The sequence below is a fragment of the Echinops telfairi genome, unplaced genomic scaffold, assembly GCF_000313985.2.
Source record: "Echinops telfairi isolate 266 unplaced genomic scaffold, ASM31398v2 ScPeMD7_24;HRSCAF=84, whole genome shotgun sequence".
Taxonomy (NCBI): domain Eukaryota; kingdom Metazoa; phylum Chordata; class Mammalia; order Afrosoricida; family Tenrecidae; genus Echinops; species Echinops telfairi.
This window is the reverse complement of record NW_022103921.1, coordinates 7,427,327-7,446,681: the sequence shown is the minus strand read 5'-3', so window position 1 is coordinate 7,446,681 and position 19,355 is coordinate 7,427,327. Positions and strand designations below refer to the sequence as shown.

Sequence of the window (19,355 nt, the reverse complement as noted above, 5' to 3'; positions counted from 1 at the left end):
GATAACAGTTGTATGAGCCCCTAATAAAATGTTTAAAAGTATATATATATATTCATATAATGTATACACAAATACACAACCATATTTATACATACATATATATATATAAACATATCCCTGGCTTTTTTTTTTTCATATCCTTGGCTTTTAAGTAGAATGATTGAACACCAACAGAGAATAAATATTTTAGCCCTATACATACAGAAATTAAAATTAATTTTCTTTTTCCTAAAAAGCTGGCATTCCTGAGTACTAGCAGATATGACCTTGATTTCACAAATAGTCACTTTTAAAATCATTATTATTTACTTTAGCATTTAATTATGAGATTAAAATATAATAAATAGGTGAGATAAACAAAATATATAGTGTTCACGATCCCTGATCACTGTATAACGAGATCTCATTACAGACCATTGGCAAGAAAGACTCAGCATTGAAGTCTTGCTGTGGTACTTTCTAATACAGAAGCACCATAAACAGCATCTTAATTGTTTTTTTAATCTTAATTCTAAAGAAGCACTCTTACCTGTTTGGTAATATCATATACAATAACAGCCGCAGCAGATCCTCGATAGTACATGGGAGCCAATGAATGAAACTGTTTATAAGAATAATGATGAGTATCAGGACAAAGTGAACATATTTCCTACAATCCCAAATTAAATACACAAATTTTAATCCATATCATCTTTTAAAAGACTTCTATATTCCCCTATTATAATCACAATTCATGTTGCTGAAAATAGATATTTGAAATAAATAAATCATTGGTGTTGCAAAATTCTATTATAAGTCTCTGGTATGATTTCTATTGCCAAGGCTCTATTTCCAAGTACCTCTCCTTCATTGTCTCCAGTTCAGGTGAAGTATATTTACTTGGAGTGGATCTTCTATCCATAGTTTTTGTAGAACTCCCCCAAGGTTGTATCATTCCCTTGATCTTCCCAGAAGATCCTCAAGAGTTTCAGCTAGGCTTTGAGAATCAACCTCCAGATGATCCTAATCTCGCCTATCCAGCCAGAATGAAGGTAGTGTTCTCCATGCTTCCTAACCGTTCTGAACTCTGCCCCTGGGTAAACGCTACCCCTCTGATCTTCAATAACCGATTATCCTAAGGTATGTGTGCCTTCACAGTGTTACGATTCCTCTTCCTGACTTGCATATTGTCTGGTTGAAAATTGAGCCATGGTGGTGAGTTCATTAAGGCCACAGTCTTGAGTGTTCCAACAGTCTTTATCAGACAGGTAAAACCTGATCCTCTTTATGATTCTGAGTTTTGTTGCATGTTTTTCTCCCACTCTAGCCAAGACCTTCTAATGTGATACATTTTCAGAGCAGTTGGTACTTAGGAACCAACTGCTTCTTCCAGTCTCAAGGTCATCGACTTCAAGTGTTCATTAGTCGACTCCACAAATTATTTTCCTGTGTCTTCATTTAATAAGCTTTAAGGAGTTGGTTTGTAACTTGAAGACTGCCTGTAATGATCTCTATTTTGTAGTGTAAAACACATAAGATACTCAGAATAGTAAATAAAGCACAACATACAAGAAACTAGTCAGTTGTACTGATAATACTAATGGAACCAACTATTTGCAAAATTGATAACACCCACTCTCACTTGACATGTGTAGATTCTAAAAACAAGGTTGTACATGTGGAAATATAGTTATATATAATAACAGGGAAACATATCTATGCATATATATTTATATGTTAAGTATTAAGGTAGCAGATGGACACTGAGCCTCTATTCAAGAACTCCCTCAATGCAAGAACACTTTGTTCTAATTACCCGCCATTGTGTGATGCTCACCTTCCCAACACAATCTCTGAAGACAAAATGGGTGCATAAGCAAATGTGGTGAAGAAAGCTGATGGTGCCCGGCTATCAAAAGATATAGTGTCTGTGGTCTTAAAGGCTTGAAGATAAACAAGTGACCATCTAGTTCAGAAGCAACAAAGCCCACATGGAAGAAGCACACTAGCCTATGTGATCATAAGGTGTTGATGGGATCAGGTATCAGCCATCAAAGACCCAGAACAAAAAGTCGTATCAATGTGAATAAGGGGGAGGGTGTTGTAGAGACCCAAAGCCCATCTGTAGACAATTGGCATCCCCTTACAGAAGGGTCACAAGGAAGAGATGAGCCAGTAAGGGTGCAGTATAGCACTGACAAAATGTACAACTTTCCTTTAGTTCTTTAATGCTTCCTCCCTTCACTATTATGACCCCAATTTACCTTACAAATCTATCTAGACCAGAGGATATACACTGGTTCAGATAAGAGCTTGCAACACAGGAAATTCAGGAGAGATAAACTCCCCAGGAACAATAATGAGTAGTGATACCAGGAGGGTAGGGGGAAGGTGGGGGAGAAAGGGTCACAATGATCGACAAATAACTCCCCTCCACCAAGGGAACAAATAACAGGAGTGGGTGAAGGGAGGTAGCGGTTGGTGGAAGACATGAAAAAAAAAAATTATTTATAAATCAAAGGTTCAAGAGGGAGGGGAAAAAATGAGGAGCTGATACCAAGGGCTCAAGTAGAAAGAAAATATTTTGAAAATGATGATGGCAACATATGTACAAATGTGCTTGACACAATGGACGGATGAATGGATTGTGATAAGAGCTATAATAGCCCCCAATAAAATGATTTTTAAAATAAATAATAAATAAATAAAACAATGTTGTTATAAGAAAATTAGCATTTTGACAATAGAGAATGATCAAATTAGATGACAAAATGGAAGAGGACTATATCGTCACTACATAACTGCCAAGTTAATCACTAAATAACGGCAAACCACTAAGAATAATGGTCAAGTTAACATATAACCTTAACTATCACAGCCAGCTTTACGCTCACCTTGTAACTTCATCATTCATTACCACAGGACACACATCATTAGTGTGCAAAGTTGTTGCATAGATATTTTTATTATGATTATGAATGTGAAATGTGAGATAATGATACAGTTGCTAAGAAGTCAGTGCATTCTGCTCATTAAAAGTAGCTGAAAAGCAACTCCTTTGTGGCCATCAGTAAAAAGAGGAACAAGAAAACCTCTCTGCCTAAATTTAAACAAAAGAAAAAAAAAAAGTAGAACACAAACTCAGTGCATCGAGTCAATGCCAAGTCCTAGTGACCCTATAGGACAGGTAGAACTGCTCCTGTGGGTTCCCAACACCAATGCTTTGCAGGAGTAGCAGCCCAGTGGCACGAGGGCTCCGTGTCAGAACTACTACACATACGTTACACAGTATGCCTCTTAACAAACAGTGTTTCTTTGTACGTGTCTTCTCATGTCCAAGGACGCGTCCCTAGAAGACTCAGTAAAAAGCTGTTCCAGGCAGTAACTTCGTGTGTTAAAGTTTGTCTTTCAATTTCCCAGAGAAATAGGCGTCATTCTAATGTTAGAACTTACAGTCAAGAAGATTTATCTTCTTAAAAAAAATCTTTCAGAGGGAACCGATTACATGGAACTGTGTGTGACCTCCTCCCTGGGGGACAGACAACCGGAAAGTGGGTGAAGGGAGACGTCGGACAGGGCAAGATATGACAAAATACCCATTTATAAACTATCAAGGGCTCATGCGGGAGGGGGGAGCGGGGAGGGAGGGGAAAAATGAGGACCTAATGTCGGGGGTTTAAATGGAGAGAAAATGTTTTGAGAAACGATGTACAAATGCGCTTTACACAATTGATGTGTGTATGGATTGGGATAACAGTTGTATGAGCCCCTAATAAAATCTTTAAAAAAAAATCTTTCAAATACCTTAATATGCAAACACTAGAAATTTTTTTAAATTTTAGAAGGAAATCCATGAGCTGATTTATGAATTACCCTGAACCTCGGATTCTTTTGAGAGATAGATAAGAAAACAGTATCACCAAGTGAATTAAACAGAACTGAAGAAAAATTAGACAGGCTAGAACTGGAAATGAATGGAGTAGGGAGGGGAAAGGAAGGAAGTGTCGGAATTCTAAAAGGGCGCTTGCATAAGAGAAAGAGAAGTCTAACCAATTCTACATAGTTCCGTTCTGAGAAAACGGAAAGCTCTTGGCAAAGACAAGGTATTGTTATACATGTGCCCCCTTGATCTCATTCATCTCTCCCATTCTGATGATATCCACTCTGATTGCGAAAATACAGTTTACAGATACAAATGTGTTGGTAAGCGTTACTTGTTTTTAAAATCTGAATTTCTTAAGAATTTCTTAAGTAAATACCTTCTCCATAATTATTTTCAGCAAATGAAAGTAATTAAGGAAAAGTCATCTGTGGCTTCTGGTAATCCAGTATCCATTTCCTTGTCTTCTAGTAAGAGAATCAAGACTTTCCTTGGAGACAAAGCCTACCCGGTAATGTATTACAAGGCTGATAACCCTACCTTTAGGGATTACTGTACCCCAGGGGTGCTCAACACATCCATCGAGATCTACTAGTCGATCGCAAATATAGTGTGAGTAGATTGCAAGGCATTAAAAAAATAGATGTAAGCCTATCATCGATCCTGTCACTTAATTGATACACAACGCAGCCAATCAGATGCAATCTTAAGTGTCAAATGCATGCGCAAACAACTGCGCTAACCAGCAAAACTGACAAACTAAGTTTTCGCCAATTTTTAGACCTTGGTTTTTCCCCCTCAAACCTAAGAAAGGGTATTTAAATGAGTGGGGAGCTCGTATCACTTTCATACAGAATGGGGTATTTTGACACTGCAAGCCGACATCCAGCTGAAGTCCAGAGCACATGAAGAGTCTGGAACGCACTCGCAGAGGGAAAGTACCCAAACATGAGAAGACATGCTACCTCCTTGACTGCATGATTCGGCTCTACTTATTTATGTGAGTCAGCCTTTGCCCACATAAAGATCATGAAGTCCAAGTACCGTTCCACCATGACTGTTGATCATCTGGAAGTGTGCTTGAGGCTGGCTGTCAGCAGCTACTGTCCAGACTAGCATCCCTGGCTCATTCCATTCAGTGCAAGTCATCAGAGTAAACTCAGGGAATGACAAAAAAATGCACATAGTTAATTGTGTTGTGTTGTGCAATATGGACTCGTGCGGTTATGCAAGGTACATAAACACACATTGTCCATATAAAGAATTCTCAATGCATTTATGAATAAATGTAATAAAAATAAATATGTTTTGCATTTTTGTAGTTGGTAGGTCATTTTGACTTGATCATTTTATAAGTAGCTTGCATGCTGACAAAGTGTGAGCACCCCTGCTGTACCCAGTACACCAGATAGAGCACCAACCATCCCTGAATTCTATACAGCTGAACTTTATATATTCTTGAACTTAATGCTGCGTAACGCTCAGAACAGAGAGTGGGGGGTGGAGGTGGTGATAGGAAAACATATTCTGAGGACTCACAGCCCTGTTTTATGATAGGCATCTCTTAGGTTTTCACATAGCTGGAGAATATATTCCTTTTCGTGCTTAAATTATTTCAAGTTCAGTTGTGTGCCTTACAATCAATATGCTTGTCTAACACAAAGAAACCTTCAGAAATGAAGCTATATATTTTCTCTAGAACGCCAACATCAGCATGTACTTACCCGTTCCTGACCAGCAGTATCCCAGATGAGGAACTTATGAAGTTCATTTCCACACGGAACTGTTTTAGTCATAAAAGACGCCCTGGAAAAGAGTAAGCATATTCCAATTACAAGGTACTCTTTGTTATTATTGCTAACATTCACATCTCAAGCAGATTAACTTTATGTACCAGTCAGACTCTCACAAAGCTCCGATGCTCAAAGAACCACAAAGAGAAAGGCTTGATGGAGAGTCCAAAATCAAAACCCAAACCTAACTCACTGCCATTGAGTCCTTGCTGACTTAAGGGACCCCTGGGTTTCTGAGACTGCTACTGTCTATGGCACCGGAAAGCCCAGTCTTTCTCCCGTAGAGCCACTGGTGGTTTCTAACCGCCAATCACAGCGATTGCAGCTGAATGTGTAACCACGACAGCACCGAGCACCTTCGGAGCTATGATCTAATATTACCTTTAAACTTAAAGATCACACAGGTGATTTCTAACCTAAGAAATGGCTAATTTAATATTAGAAAAGCATTTTCTTATATAGCTTAAAAATAATAATTTTTAAATGTGTAAAAACAAGCAAACAGGAAAAGAGTCATGACCTAATATGGCAGAGCCCTGGTGTTGTAGTAGTAACGAGTTGGGCTGCAAGCTGAAAGATCAGCGCTTTGAAATCAGAAGCTGCTCCTCGGGAGAAAGACGAGTCTTTCTACTCCAGTAAACAGCTACAATCTCGGAAACTCACAGGGGCAGTTCTACCCTGTCCTCTGGATTTGCTCTGAGCTGGTATGGACTCGACGGCAGTGAGTGACTATGCCAAATATGCTAAATAAAACTGTTCTTTCTTAGCTTTATTATGGAGCTTTAGAACATAGGTTTAAACACCTCTCTCTACGTATATACAAGGATTAAAATGCTAAATCAAAGATGTCGTAGAGGATATATCTCACTGCTATCGATTTGATGATGACTCACTGCGACCCCCTATGGGTTTCTGGGACTGTAAATGTTAAGGGACTAGAAAGCCCTGTCTTTCTCAGAGCTACTGGTGGTTTTGAACAATCAATCATTCAGATACCAGCCCAACACATAACGGCTCCTAGAATGTATACAGTACATAATTAATTGGCTTAATGATTGACATAAACCACAAAAACACGCAAACAAACAAAAAGGAGCAACATAATAAATAAAACATTGTCAGTAAAAATAATATAAAAACACACTATTTGGGCTGATACCCTGAGAACAAAACTATTTAGGACTGTAACATAAACTTGCAGTGTTCCCAGAGTAACAGCACAGAACTATAAATCTGATGCTACTTTAAAGACAGTAATCAAGAATATAAAAATACTACAAGAAATAAAAACTCAGCAGTGAACTACAAAAAGGGAAAAAAATGCATTATTTCCAGAGATTTTCTGAAGTAACGGCCTTTTAAGAAAAAAGCATCATAAAAGTGCAAGAATACATAACTGAAAACGCAATAATTAAAGTTCAACTCCATGTTTTGTTTTTGAAATTTTCTTTCAAACCAATAAAGTTAATATTTTTTCTCTAAATATAAAACGATTACAGACTTTATACGGAAAATATGGAGGAGAGCTTTCAAATGTCTGAACTCCTTTATTCAGCATTTAGCGAGTGCTGAGGATCTATCTGGAGGTGAGCAAAGTACAGTACTTGAAAGAACCAGCCATCGTCAGTTACTTCCCACGTCAGTTACTTCCCACGTCAGTAGAATAATGCTACACTTTTAAGGTTTAAAAGTCGCTGCCATTCTTGCATTCTCTTTACAACATGAATAATGCCTTACCTAATGTATTATTGGTATCAATGTGGTACTAATATTAGTCATCTAGTGATGAAATGAACTTTTATAAAGAATTCTATGAACACTCATAAGAGGAAAAAATATATGTATTCAAATACTGTTCAATCTCAAAAATAATATTTGTATTCTACTTTCATGGAAGTCTTTAAAACACAGAAAAGCTTCATTTTGACTATACAAAAACTGCTGAAAGAGATTATCCTCTACATGTATACAAGGGCAGCTATCATATACATGAGAAAATAATTATTTAAATGAATTAATCATGCCTAATCAGTTGTCATTTTAGCTACTGGCACCTCGTGCAGTGTCAACCCTGACTTCCGGAAACATCTAGGAAAGAGTGTGCAGAGATATTTGAAGGTGAGAGCAAGGAGGGAGGTGGCCAGAACCGAGAAGACACTTAACCTTTCTTCATGGTATGCCATAGAAGAGGGGCTGGGCCTGAGCGATGACTATATTTATCTGTAATTGCTCTAACATTACATACCCAGATCTCAAGAAAGAATACAACCTTAGATTATATAAAAGGCGATTTAATAATTTCGAGTGAAAAGGACAGCTGGGATGTTGGTGTGCTCTGGTTTTGACTTTGTTGCTCTTGTCAGTTAGGTGCCATCAAGTTGGCTCTGACTCACAGTGACCGGATGTACAACAAAATGAACACCGCTCAGTCCTGGGCCAGCCACACAATTGTTCTTGTTTAAGACCACTGCTGCAGCCACTAGGTCTAACCATCTTGTTGTGGCCTTCCTCTTTCTCCTTTAACAAGCATGCTGTGCTTTTCCAGAGACTGGTTTCTCCCAATAACGTGACCACAGTACCTGAGACGAAGTCTCTCCATCCTTGGAGTATTCTGGGCTGCCTTCTTCCAGCAGAAATTCATTTGTTCTTTTGGCATTCCATGGTACTTTCAATATTCTTCACCAATACAATAATTCAAATGCATCAATCCTTCTTTGGTCATCCTTATTGAATGCCAAACTTTCATATGCATATGAGGCAAGTGAAAATCCCATGACTTAAGTCAGGTCCACCTTAATCTTCAAAGTAATATCCTTGCTTTTTAGCCTACAAAGAAGTCTTTGTGCAGCAGATTTACCAATGCAGTGCATAGTTTAATCTCCTGACTGCTGCTTCCATGAGTACTGATTGTGGATTCAAGCAAGATGAAATCCATGAAAACATCAGTCATTTCTACATTTACTATGATAGAAAAGTCCAATATTGAGGATCTTTGTTTTCTTTAAATTAAGTTGTAAATAAATAAATAAATAGTTTAGTTGTGCTCCATACTGCCACCCTTGGTAATTCACCAGTAACTGCTCCAACTCCTCCTTTCAACAAACAAGGCTGTGTTATCTGCATATTACAGGCTGTTAATAAGCCCTCCTCCAATCCTGATACTGTCTGTATTCTACTTCATATAAACCAGCTTCTTTGTTTACTTGCTTAGCAAACAGCCTAAATAAGTATGGTGAGAGAATACAACCCTGACGTACACCTTTCTATTTTGAAGTACAATGCTGTCTGTAATAGGATGATATTTATCCACATACAAAGAAATCCAGTCAATGTAATTTTTTCCTTTATATATATATATATTTTTAATTGGAGCCTCATACAACTCTTATTACAATCCATACATACATAAATTGCAATGTAATTATTATTCAAATTTATGTACCAACAACTAAAGCTAGTGATGCTGACATTGAAGAATTTTACCAATATCCTCAGTCTGAAATTCATTAAGCATGTAATCAAGATAATTAGTTATTGGAGATCAGAATGCAAAAGTTGGAAACAAAGAGGAAGGAACAATAGTTGGAAAATATGGCCTTGGTGAGAGAAATTAAGCTGGATAGATGATAGAATGATAGAATTCTGCAAGACCAACAACTTCAGTGCAAATACCTGTTTGCAACAACACAATAAGCCATTATATGCATAGTTCTTCAGATGTAATACACAGAAATCAAACTGGTTACATTTGTGGGAAAAGCCGATGTAGAAGCTCAATATCAGCACCTAAAATGAGGCCAGGGGTTAACTGTGGAACAAACCATCAATATCTCACATGCAAGTACAGGTTGAAGCAGAATAAAATGTAGACAAGTTCATGAGAGTCAAAATACAGTCTTGGGTATATCCCACTTGAATTTCAAGTTTTGATTTTAGAATGACACAAAAAGAGCACTGCCTTACCTATTTACCTATGCTGGTACGAAACCAATGGGGTAAGGCTACTAATAAAACTCTGTAATTTCTGCCCTACTGTGTCAGTCTGGGTAAACTAAAGAAACCCAGCCCAGTCCAGATCAAGTCCATAAGTCTGATATTAGTCCATACGTCCGATACCAATCTGTGAAGTCCTCTTCAGACTCACAAAACACATGCAATGATGCTGAATGCAGGAAGATCACAGGCCAGTCGGTTGGAAGTCTTCTGGATCCAGTGGTGTTGTAAGCATCTCAATGCTGGCAGGGGTCTCCATTTGGCTCCTCTACTTTCCAGGGCTGCATCAGGGTAGGTCCAGGTGGCTTCTCCTCAGGGATGTCTTGCAGGAAGTGAGCCTTGTCAGTAGAGTCTCCAAGGAAGTGAGCAGAGAGAGAGAAGTGTCTTTCGCCTCCACTGAGGAAATACCAGGAATTCCCAGAATCCTCAGGAGGAGGCCATGCCCACACAGAGGCCTCATTGGCTATGATCTAATTGACAGACTAGACTCCACCCCTTCACTCTTAATCCTCTCAACTCCCAAATTGACACCAGATTACGTTAACAACTACCACTCCTACTTTTATAAATGCTTGGGTGAAGACATGCAACTGAACAAATATTTAAGTTTTTCCTATAAAAATGAAGGATGTGAAATCTCAGAAGACAATAAAACACTTGATGACATTTTCATTTTGGCCTTTATCTTCTTAGTAAGTCTTTTGTGTATGTGTGTTCATGAAAGATGAAAAAGGTGAGTAAAGGAATGTTTAACATATTTAATTTTTCTTTTGTGAGATAAAGCTTTATACACATTGAAAATAACAAGCATCTCCAAGAGTGAGACAACCTAACAATGCTGTGACACCAGTGACATCCAGAACCCAATAGAAGAAGTGCATCGTTTTCCATTACTTTCTAATAGTGAAAACATATTTTAGTTTTCCCTTTGTGGCAGGTTTCTGCCTTTTACAGGCTCTAGCACACACAGGTTTTACTGTGTAAGCTTCATACTGTGTATCATTCTTGCCAAAATGTTTAATCTGAACTTAATCTCTAGGAAATAACTAGGCCAATATAGAATGTAGAACATACTTTTTAAAAAATTAAATACTTTTATTGAGGGCTCTTACAGCTCTTATCACTATCCATACATTCATCCATGTGTCAAGCACATTTGTAAGAATGAAGAATATTCTATAATTGGCTTGCATACTTCAATAAGGCAATGTCATGAAAAACGGAACAAACCAAAAGATTACTCTAGAATCTCGGTTAAAAAGAGCAGAAAGAGATAAAACAACCAAATGAGCGGATGAATCTTGAAGGATCATGAATTAGGAGGAAGGGGTGGTACCTTTTGAGAGATATTTTAGACTGCTGTTGTTGATAGTTGCCATCAAGTTGATTCCAGCTCATGGCAAAGCCATGCATGGAGAGTAAAACTATTCTATAGGGATTTTTAGGCTGTGAAAGCAGGGGGGTGGACTTTCCTTCTGAGGTGCCTCTAGATGGATTCAAACGACCATCTTTCTACCACAAGTTGAGTGTTTAACCACTTGTGCCACTCAACATGACCAGTCTGAGGTTGCTGTCACGTGCCGTCCAGTCAGCTCTGGCTCAGTGACTCCACGTACAAAAGACCAAAACACCGGCCAGTCCTGCACCATCCTCACAACTGCTGCTCTTATGCTCGCGCCCACTGTCGCAGAGTCTGTGTGATTCCTTCTCGTCAAGGGTCTTCCTCTTTTTTGCTGGCCCAACTTTACCAAGCATGACCTCTTTTTCCAGGTACAAGCTCATCCTGATAACATGTTAAAGGATCTAAGACAACGTGTCACCATGGTTGCTTCTAAGGAGCATTCTGGCTTTACTTCTTCCGGGGCAGATGTTTGTTCTTTTGGCCCTCCATGATACTTTCAGTGCTCTTCACAGAACCATAATTCAATGTCCAACTTGCACATGCATGTGAAGTGACTGAAAATTTCATGACTTATGTCTGGAGGACCTTAGTCCTCAAGGTAGCATCCTTCCTTTCCAACACTTTAAAAAGTCTTGTGCAGCACATTTACCCAATGGAATGTATCAACTGATCTCTTGACTGCTGCTTCCATGAATACTGATTGTGGGTCCAAGCAAGATAAAGTCCTGGACAACTTAATTCTTTTCTCCACTTATCAAGATGTTACCTACGGGTCCAGTTGTGAGGATTTGATTGTTACATTGAGCTATAATCCAGACTGAAGGTGCAAATTCTTGATTTTCATCAGCAAGTGCTTCAAGTCCTCCTCACTTTCAGCAAGCAAGGCTGTCATCTGCATATCACAGCTTGTTAATAAACCTTCGTCCAACCCTGATACAGCATTCTTCTTCCTATACTCCTGCTACTCTGAAAAGTTGCTCTTCATACAGATTGAATAAGTATGGTAAGATACAACCGTGATGGCCACCTTTCCTGATTTTAAACCATGCTGTATTTCTTTGTTCTGGTCACACAACTGCTCAGCATGGGCATAATGAAGTGTTCTGGAATTCCCATTCTTCTCAAGGCTATATCGCATAGTCATTATGATCCATACAGTCAATAAAGCACAAGTAACAGCTTTCTGCTATCCTCTGCTTTCAGTCAAGATTCATGTGGCATCGGCAATGATATCCCTTGTTCCATGTCCTTTTCTGAATCTAGGCTGAATTTAATGCAGCTCCTTGTCAATGGATTGCTGAAAGTGTTGTTGAATGATCTTCAGCAAAATTTTATTTGCACGTAATATCAATTATATTATCCTATAATTTGAGCATTTCTTGGGTCACCTTTCTTTGGAATGGTACAAATATGAATCACTTCCAGGAAGTTGGACAAGTAACTGTCTTCCACATTTTCTGGCATAGATCAGCGAGTGCTTCAACCACTTCCATCAGCTAAATTTCAATTGGCATTCCATAAATTCCTATAGCTTCATTTTTGGCTAATGCCTTCAGGATCTTGCCCACAGGATCTTTCAATATTACAATTCAGATCTGAATTTTTTTCTTTAGTTCTTTCAGTTTCAGTTATGTGTTTTCTTTCTTTTTTATTTTCTAACTCTAGGTCTTTGCACTAGCCTCATTTTAGCTGATATTGGACTTCTCCATTGGCTCTTCCCATACAGTCAATTTGATTTATGTGTATTGCATCTGGAAAAGTCCACCTATCTTGTTGCCTTTGTGTTGTTGAAATAATTTTGCTGGATATAAGACTCGATTGGCAGTTTTTTCTTTCAGATTTTTGAATATACCAATCCATAGTCTTCTTCCATGTAAGGTTCAGTAGAGAAATCTGAACATGGATTACTCTTTTTTGCCAAGCTGCTATCAGGATTGTTTTCTTTAATACTGGGAAATTTGATTATAATGTGCCTCTTTTGGGATTAATTTTTTGGGATCAATTCTGTTTGGAGTTCTTGGGCCTTCCTGAATAGTTACTTTATATTCTGTCATAATATCAGGAAAATTCTCCCTTCATACTTCATCGATTACTTTTTCTCCAGTTGATATTTCTACTTTCTGTCCTGGAATATTTGTAAAACATACATTTTAAATTTTGGGGTCATTTTTATAACTTGATTAAAAAGCCAACCCTTATAATTGATCTTGTATTTTGGTCTCCAGAGATTTATCTTTAAAATTGCAAATTCTTGTTTCCATTGTTTCAATCCTCTTTTGTTCTTTCACAGTGTTACCTAGTTCTAATATTGCAGTGTTTGCCTTTTGTAATTCTATTTGGAGTTGCTGAATTATTTTTAGCATTTCATTCATTTTGTCAAAATGAGCATTCTTGAGTTACTGTACAGTCACTTCTATTTTTTCCCTATTTCCATCAAAGTTATCTTCGAGTCGCTTAACTGGAGATCATCTCTGTAACCTCCCTCATGGGAGGACCATGACCCTGTTCTCCCCAGGAGCACCTCTGGGTCCACATCTCTATGTGTTCCAATTAATTTGGGTTGTTTTCTCTTGTTGCTGAAAGTGCACAGAGATTGAGAGCTGTTTTTGAGACGTAGTATTATTGTTTGTTTCCTTTTTTATTATTTGTCTCTGAGTCATAGCAATTCCCACACACCTCTTGTGGAAACTGGGTAGTCAAAGGTGGCCAGGAAGTTCCCCACCAGTCTACGCTCAGAAGTAACCAAAGACAGAAAACAATTAAATATTGCCTCTGTCAAAGTCTGGGTTTCAAGGCTGGGTTCAAAGTTGCCTGAGAGTGTCAGGCAAGATCAACCAGATAAATACAACAGGGGTGAGAATAGACTAGATACAACATGCCTCCCCAAAGTTATTCTCATCAGCCCTGTATGTCAGAATTGGACCCAGATTCTATTTGGGGGTGGGCTTCTGGACAGGCAGGTGTTAGCACTTTGAATCCTAGTCTCACAGAGAAACACTCAAACATTGCCACACCAATTGTCTCCCCTAATACATGACCTTTCAACTCGGCATCTGCACAGGGTCAGTCAGTCCTCCAGATGCTTCAGGGAAGTTCTGCCACAGTCCAGTCCCCAAGAGTTTCAGCCAGGTGTTGGGAGCCAGTCCACAACAAAGTTAATTCTCCCCTTATCCAGCTGGCATGCAATTAGCAGGCTGGATCTCTCAGTGCATGGCTCAGAAGCCTGTGAATTTCCCTGCCTAATTTCATACTCAACCACTCCCCAATTATGCAGGGGAAGCACTGCTAACTGACAGCAGCAGGAAAGAGGAAATAGGCCATCAGCTCACCCTTAAGGTCTGGAGAGCAGGGGATGGGGACAGTGGTGGTTCAGCAGGTGTCCTGCTGGGCACCACAGAATCCTTGTCTTTTTTATAGGATTCTTGGCATGGATTCCTCCCTCTGCGGCACTGAGATGTAGTCAGCAGGGGTTTCTGTTCCTCAGGGGAGGCCTGGAGCTCAGGCTCCTGAAAAACGATCCAATGTTTTTTAAAGTTTTTCTTGGGAGAGAAATTATGAGTGGTTCTGACTATACAGCCATGTTGAATTTCATTTTTGTAACCATGTTTTTGACACCATTTAAGAAAGAGAAATGTGGTAGATAGATTCTTTCACCTGTACAACTCCAACCAATTGGCCTTAACCACCTGCTTATTCTCTCTCATGAATTTTCTTTTCTTTCCTCGTACACAGACAATCTCGCCTGTCCTCCTCAATCCCACAGGGAAGGATTCTGCGGGGAAGTGAACGCTTGCTCTCTGCAATGAGCATACCTTCAGGGTGAATAACGAGGCTGACATCTAAACGTATGAAAGGTGACCACCTGCAACACAGCACTCCAAAGCGCACCCAGCCAGAGTCCACCAGGAAAGAGAGTATGTATGAGGAAGCCCACCAACATTCCAAAGTCTGGGCCTGAGAACTGACCAGCCCATCGCCACTTTGTCCCCAAGCGTTAGGAGAGAGGAAATGCTGGCCTTCGATACATCTAGAGAGGAGAATGAGCCTGCCTCACAGACGATTGGACAGCTGTGATGTTCGTGGACAGAAACTCCAGGGTGCACTCAGCAGGCAAATTAAAGAAGGACTTTTGAGGACTCATCTTGTAGATCATTGTCCACCTGTAAATACACCAGATACAATTTACAACACGGCACTCCTGTAGACAAAGGAAACAGTCTTCAGTTGTAGTGTGAGAAAAGCTGGCCAAAGAAAACAAGAACACAGGACGATGAAAAGCCCAGGCTCTTTGCTTGGAAGTCCTTGAATCTCTGTTCATCCTACTGTTATCATTGGGCTGAATTTCACTGGCTAGGATGAAATTTGTGCCCTGCCTAAAGGCTGAAACAGACCAGGACACTTCTTGAGTTCTTCGAAAATAAAAATGTAAAGGATAACATACAAAACTTACCCAATTGTTGGGCTAATGTTGTGGTCAAAGTGATCCTGGACAAACCGGCACACGATGCTTGATTTTCCAACCCCGGTGTCCTGGAAGGAAGTGAGAATACAACCATCAGGATCAGCCAGGCCAAATGCTGACCCACAGTAAACACAAACAGGGTAAGTTTGGTTTTCTTGTTGATGTACTCAAGGGAGAAAAAAAAGATACTATCTTCTATTTCTTACCAGTATTTTGTACACTACAAGTGTATTTATTTCACCGATAAAAGAGATTAGAAAAGAGATAAGTTTTAGAAACATGCCCCATAATTCACCTAGAAGTAGCTGCTCACAATAAATGCATCGCCAAAAATTTGGAGATTTTTAGAAGAATAACTATGGTAATCCATCACATTTTTTGACAGAATAGATTTTGTTCCAAACATTTAGTGCTAAACAAATACATTGTCTATTTTTCTAAGTATCACCCTATGAAACATGGAATTCTAATTTGTACATTTAATATTTTCTCTTAAGAACATGTTTGCTGCAAAATAACTTCTAATTTTGCTTAATTGTGTAAAACTCTCATCTCAGATCTCACAATGAATTAAATCTTTACAGGTGATTGGGATAAAGGCCCATATATACACTGGAAATCACACACATATGTTTATATATACCCCCCTTTCAAGATCCTTGTAATAGGGTTTGAGGACTAAAGACACAAATTCACAAGGTCACAGACAAAGAAAAAGAGCCAACACCAGACAAACAATATAAACAAATAAGAACGGTTTGTTCTATAATGTGGCATTAAATGATTTTCAACTTCCTTTTTCAAAAAATCATTTTATTGGAGGGCTCATACAACTCTTACCACAATCCACACATACATCTGTTGTGTCAAGCACATTTGTACATTTGTTGCCACCATCATTCTCAAAACATTTTCTTTCTACTAGAGCCCCTGGAATCAGCTCCTTGTTTATTTCCCTCCTTCCCCCGACCCTCCCTCCCTCACGAACCCTTGGTAATTTATAAATTATCATTATTTGTGCCATGGCTTACACTGTCCGACATCTCCCTTCATCCACTTTTCTGCTGTCCATCCCCCAGGGAGAGGGTTATATGTAGATCCCTGTAATTGGTTTCCCTTTTCTACCCCACCTTCCCTCCACCCTCCTGGTATCGCCACTCTCACCACTGGTCCTGAAGAGTTCATCTGTCCTGGATTCCCTGTGTTTCCAGTTCCTATCTGTACCAGTGTGCATCCTCAGGTCTAGCCGGATTTGTAAGGTAGAACTGGGATCATGATAGTCAGGGGAAGAAGCATTTAGGAACTAGAGGAAAGTTGTATGTTTCATCGTTGCTACATTGTACCCTGACTGACTTGACTCCTCCTGCAAACCTTCTGTGAGGGGATGTCCAGTTGCCTACAGATGGGCTTTGGGTCCCCACTCCACACTTCCCCTCATTCTCAATAATAAGATTTTTTGTTCTTTGATGCCCGATACCTGATCACCTTGACACCTCATGATCACTCAAGCAAATGTGTTTCTTCCATGAAGGTTTTGTTGCTTCTGAGCTACATGGCCATTTGTTTACCTTCAAGTCTTTAAGACCCCATACATAAAATCTTTTGATAGCCAGGCGCCTTCAGCTTTCTTCATCATTTTTGCTTATGCACCCGCTTTGTCTTCAGCAATCATGTCAGAAAGATGAGCATCATGGAATGCCAGTTTAATAGAACAAAGTATTCTTGCATTGAGGGAGTACTAGAGTGGAGGCCCAATGTCCATCAGCAGCATTAATTTTTTTCCATAGTTTTCTTATTTTTCCTCTCCTGAATCTCAGCCCTGATTTCTATTTCTTTTCTTTTACTATTAGTAGGATTGTCCTGCTGACTCTGCTCTAGTTGATGTAAATTTTGTGCCAGCATATCAATCATGTGTCTCTTCCTTTTTCGTGTGTGCACGCATTGCTATGAAACTTCCTCTGATACCTGCCTTTGCTGTGTTCCATAAGTTTTGGTACACTGTGTTCTCCTTCTCGTTGGTTTCTAGAAATTTCCTAATTTCCTTTCTGATCTGGGCTAGTACATACTCCTTTTGCAATAGAGTTATTCATCCTCCAATTGTTTGCTCTTGTTTTCTTCATCTTCCTTTTTTTTTTTATTTCTAGCACAGTGGTCAGAGAGAGAGGTCTGTTATATCAATGTGCTTAAATTTATGTAGATTCGCCTTATGCCCCAGCATGTGGTCTATCTTTGAATATGTGCCATGTGGGCTTGAAAAGAATGTGAATTTTTTTATATTTAGATGAAAAGCTCTGAAAATATCAGGTCAAACTGTCATGTTTCGCTCTCTAGCCTCCGTGTTCAGTTTTCCCCCCTGTAATCTATCGTTCTCAGAGAGCAGTGTATTGAAGTCACCTACTATAATTGTTGAGGCTGCGATTTCTTTTTTCATCTTTTGGAGCGTTTGGTTGATGTATTTATTGGGTCTCTCGTTCAGGGAATATATGTTTAAAATGCTTAGTGGTTCTCTGAATATTATATAGTGTCCCTTCTTATCTCTTTTTATGGTTTGCACTTTGGGGTCAATTTTATCTGAGATTAGGATTGCAACCCCTGCATTTTTTTTATATTCACATTCCTGACAGAATCGCTGAAAACAAAATGGGTGCATAAACAAATGTGGTGAAGAAAGTTGATAGTGGTCGGCTATTAAAAAATACAGTGCATGGGATCTTAAAGGCTGGTAGTCAAACAAGCGGCCATCTAGCAGGAAAGGAACAAAGTCTACATGGAAGCAGCACACCAACCTGTGTCATCATGAAGTGTCCACAGAAAAGGTATCAGATCGATATGAAGGGGTAGAATGTAGTGGAGCCATAAAACCCACCTTCAAGTTAAATGGATGATCCCTCTCAGAAGGGCCACATGGAAGGGATGATAAATCCAGGGTGTGGTATAGCACTGAGGAAGCACATAAATATCCTCTAGTTCTCTAATATTTCCTCCCCTATTATGGCTTTTATTTGTCTTACCTCATTCATCATGTTAGACTTGCAGATGTTCATTTGTATAATTAAGATTATTCAATACATGACAGCCAAGATAGATAACCTTTCAGAAACAGTAACAGGAGTAATGGTTCCCTGAGGAAATGGAAGTGAGAGGGAAGAGTGGGAAGAGGGAGGCGCTGATAGTACTTGTAGCTGTATAACCCCACTGAAGGGGAGCGAACAACAAAATTGTACATAAATGAATATATTGGATGGTGCAAGATGTGGCAAAAATAATAAGGGTTCCTGTGAGGGGGGTGAGAAAGGGTGGGGGTAAAGGGGAGTGGATAGCAAGGAATTAAAGAAGAAAATGTTTTGAAACAGTCTATGTACAATACTGCTTGGTGTGATTGAACTATAGACTGCTGTGATGTCTGTAAGAACTCCCAATAAAATGTTTTTTTTTAAAAGATAAAAACCTTTGAATTCCAATCTAAGCGAATTACAAGCTACAAAAACGTAAAGAAAGCCTAAGAACAATGTGGGACACAATCAAGAGGAACATCCTCCAATGTATAGGGATTTCAGAAGATGAAGAAACAGAAAAAAATCCCAGAGTAAAGTCCAAGAACTCCTGGAAGAAAATTTTCCTTGTTGCATAAAGGATGAGAAGATAACTACCTGGAAGCTAGCCAACTCCAATCAGGATAGACCCATGTGTTAGGTCGGGTTGACCAGAGAAACAAACCCAGGGACATTCATAAATGTGAAAAGAGTTTTATATTAAAGAGCAACTGTATATTGAGAAAACATCCCAGCCCAATCCAGATCAAGTCCATAAGACCGATATTAGCCCATATGTGCGATACTAGTCCAT

At 39.1% G+C, this 19,355-nt stretch overlaps 1 protein-coding gene across 2 annotated transcripts in view; it reads right to left on the bottom strand.

Annotated features, from left to right (window-relative positions):
- Nucleotides 1-19,355, bottom strand: part of RAB31 (RAB31, member RAS oncogene family) — a 90,314-nt gene that overhangs the window by 57,786 nt on the left and 13,173 nt on the right. For both annotated transcript variants that reach the window (XM_045289077.1, XM_004714068.2), the window contains exons 2-4: nt 15,498-15,577; nt 5,584-5,665; nt 530-601 (exon numbers count right to left, since the gene is read on the bottom strand). In XM_045289077.1, the coding sequence (XP_045145012.1) occupies nt 530-601; nt 5,584-5,665; nt 15,498-15,577 (234 nt within the window). The remainder of the gene's footprint in view (nt 1-529; nt 602-5,583; nt 5,666-15,497; nt 15,578-19,355) is intronic.